We start from the raw sequence: 916 nt of genomic DNA on the forward strand, positions 1-916 counted from the left end.
ACTTGTTGTTTGGAGGGGCCTGGGAGCGCTCTCAGCCTGTGCTGTGACTTAGCAGCCTTCAAACAGCCCCCGCCCCCACCCCAGCCCCCGCAACAGAAGAGGCCTTAAGCCCTTTGGGGCAAACACTCCAATTCCAGGCAACTTTGTTCCACTTGAGGCTGTAGGCAGTCCCATCAGGTCCTGACCACAGAAAGCTTGTCTGTCACCCCTCTGACTGGCTGCTCTGGGACTGAGCCCCTCCCTGCTCACCCCAGGCCAGGTCTTTCCCAGCTTTGAGGCCCCTTCCTGGGCCCTTTCTGGAGGAGGGCATGCAGGCAAGGAGATTGGGGTGAATGTGGAGTTGCATAAACCTGTTTTCCTTTTCTTTACAGAGAACTCAATCACTAACATTCTGTCTTCCTTGACTAAGACAAGGCTCTTTTGCCAGCACTTGGCTGAGTGTTCTAACCACTAAGCCTCTATCTGTGTGCCCACCCCGTTTACAGAAGCACCACTACCGGGAGCTGCCCACAGAGGTGCGTGAGACGCTGGGCTCCCTCCCAGATGACTTCGTGCGCTACTTCACATCCCGCTTCCCCCACCTCCTCTTACACACCTACCGGGCCCTGGAGCTGTGTAGCCACGAGAGACTCTTCCAGCCCTACTACTGCCACGAGCCCCCAGAGCCCCAGCCCCTGCTGCCACCCGACGCCCTCTGAGCCGAGGCGGCCCCTCCATTCTGGGCAGCGCCAGGTGGGACTGAGGGCCTGGTCTCTACAACCCAGAACGTGACACCTCCCGGCTTAGCAGGGAGGCCAGGCTTCCCAACCAAGTGCCTTGAGCTGCCGCTCTGCCACCAGCAGAAGATAATGCTGATTCCAGGAAGTGGGAGAGCTGACCCCTCCTGACCACCAGCTGGAAGGATGTTGGCTGTGAA

At 59.0% G+C, this 916-nt stretch overlaps 1 protein-coding gene across 1 annotated transcript in view; it reads left to right on the top strand.

Moving 5' to 3' along the window:
• ERN1 (endoplasmic reticulum to nucleus signaling 1) overlaps positions 1-698 on the top strand; it is an 82,169-nt gene extending 81,471 nt beyond the window's left edge. The window contains exon 22 of the mRNA XM_004374214.2: positions 486-698. Coding sequence (XP_004374271.2) covers positions 486-698 — 213 coding nt within the window. The remainder of the gene's footprint in view (positions 1-485) is intronic.
• The last annotated feature ends 218 nt before the right edge of the window (positions 699-916 follow it).

The sequence above is a fragment of the Trichechus manatus genome, unplaced genomic scaffold, assembly GCF_000243295.1.
Source record: "Trichechus manatus latirostris isolate Lorelei unplaced genomic scaffold, TriManLat1.0 scaffold00028, whole genome shotgun sequence".
Lineage (NCBI taxonomy): Eukaryota > Metazoa > Chordata > Mammalia > Sirenia > Trichechidae > Trichechus > Trichechus manatus.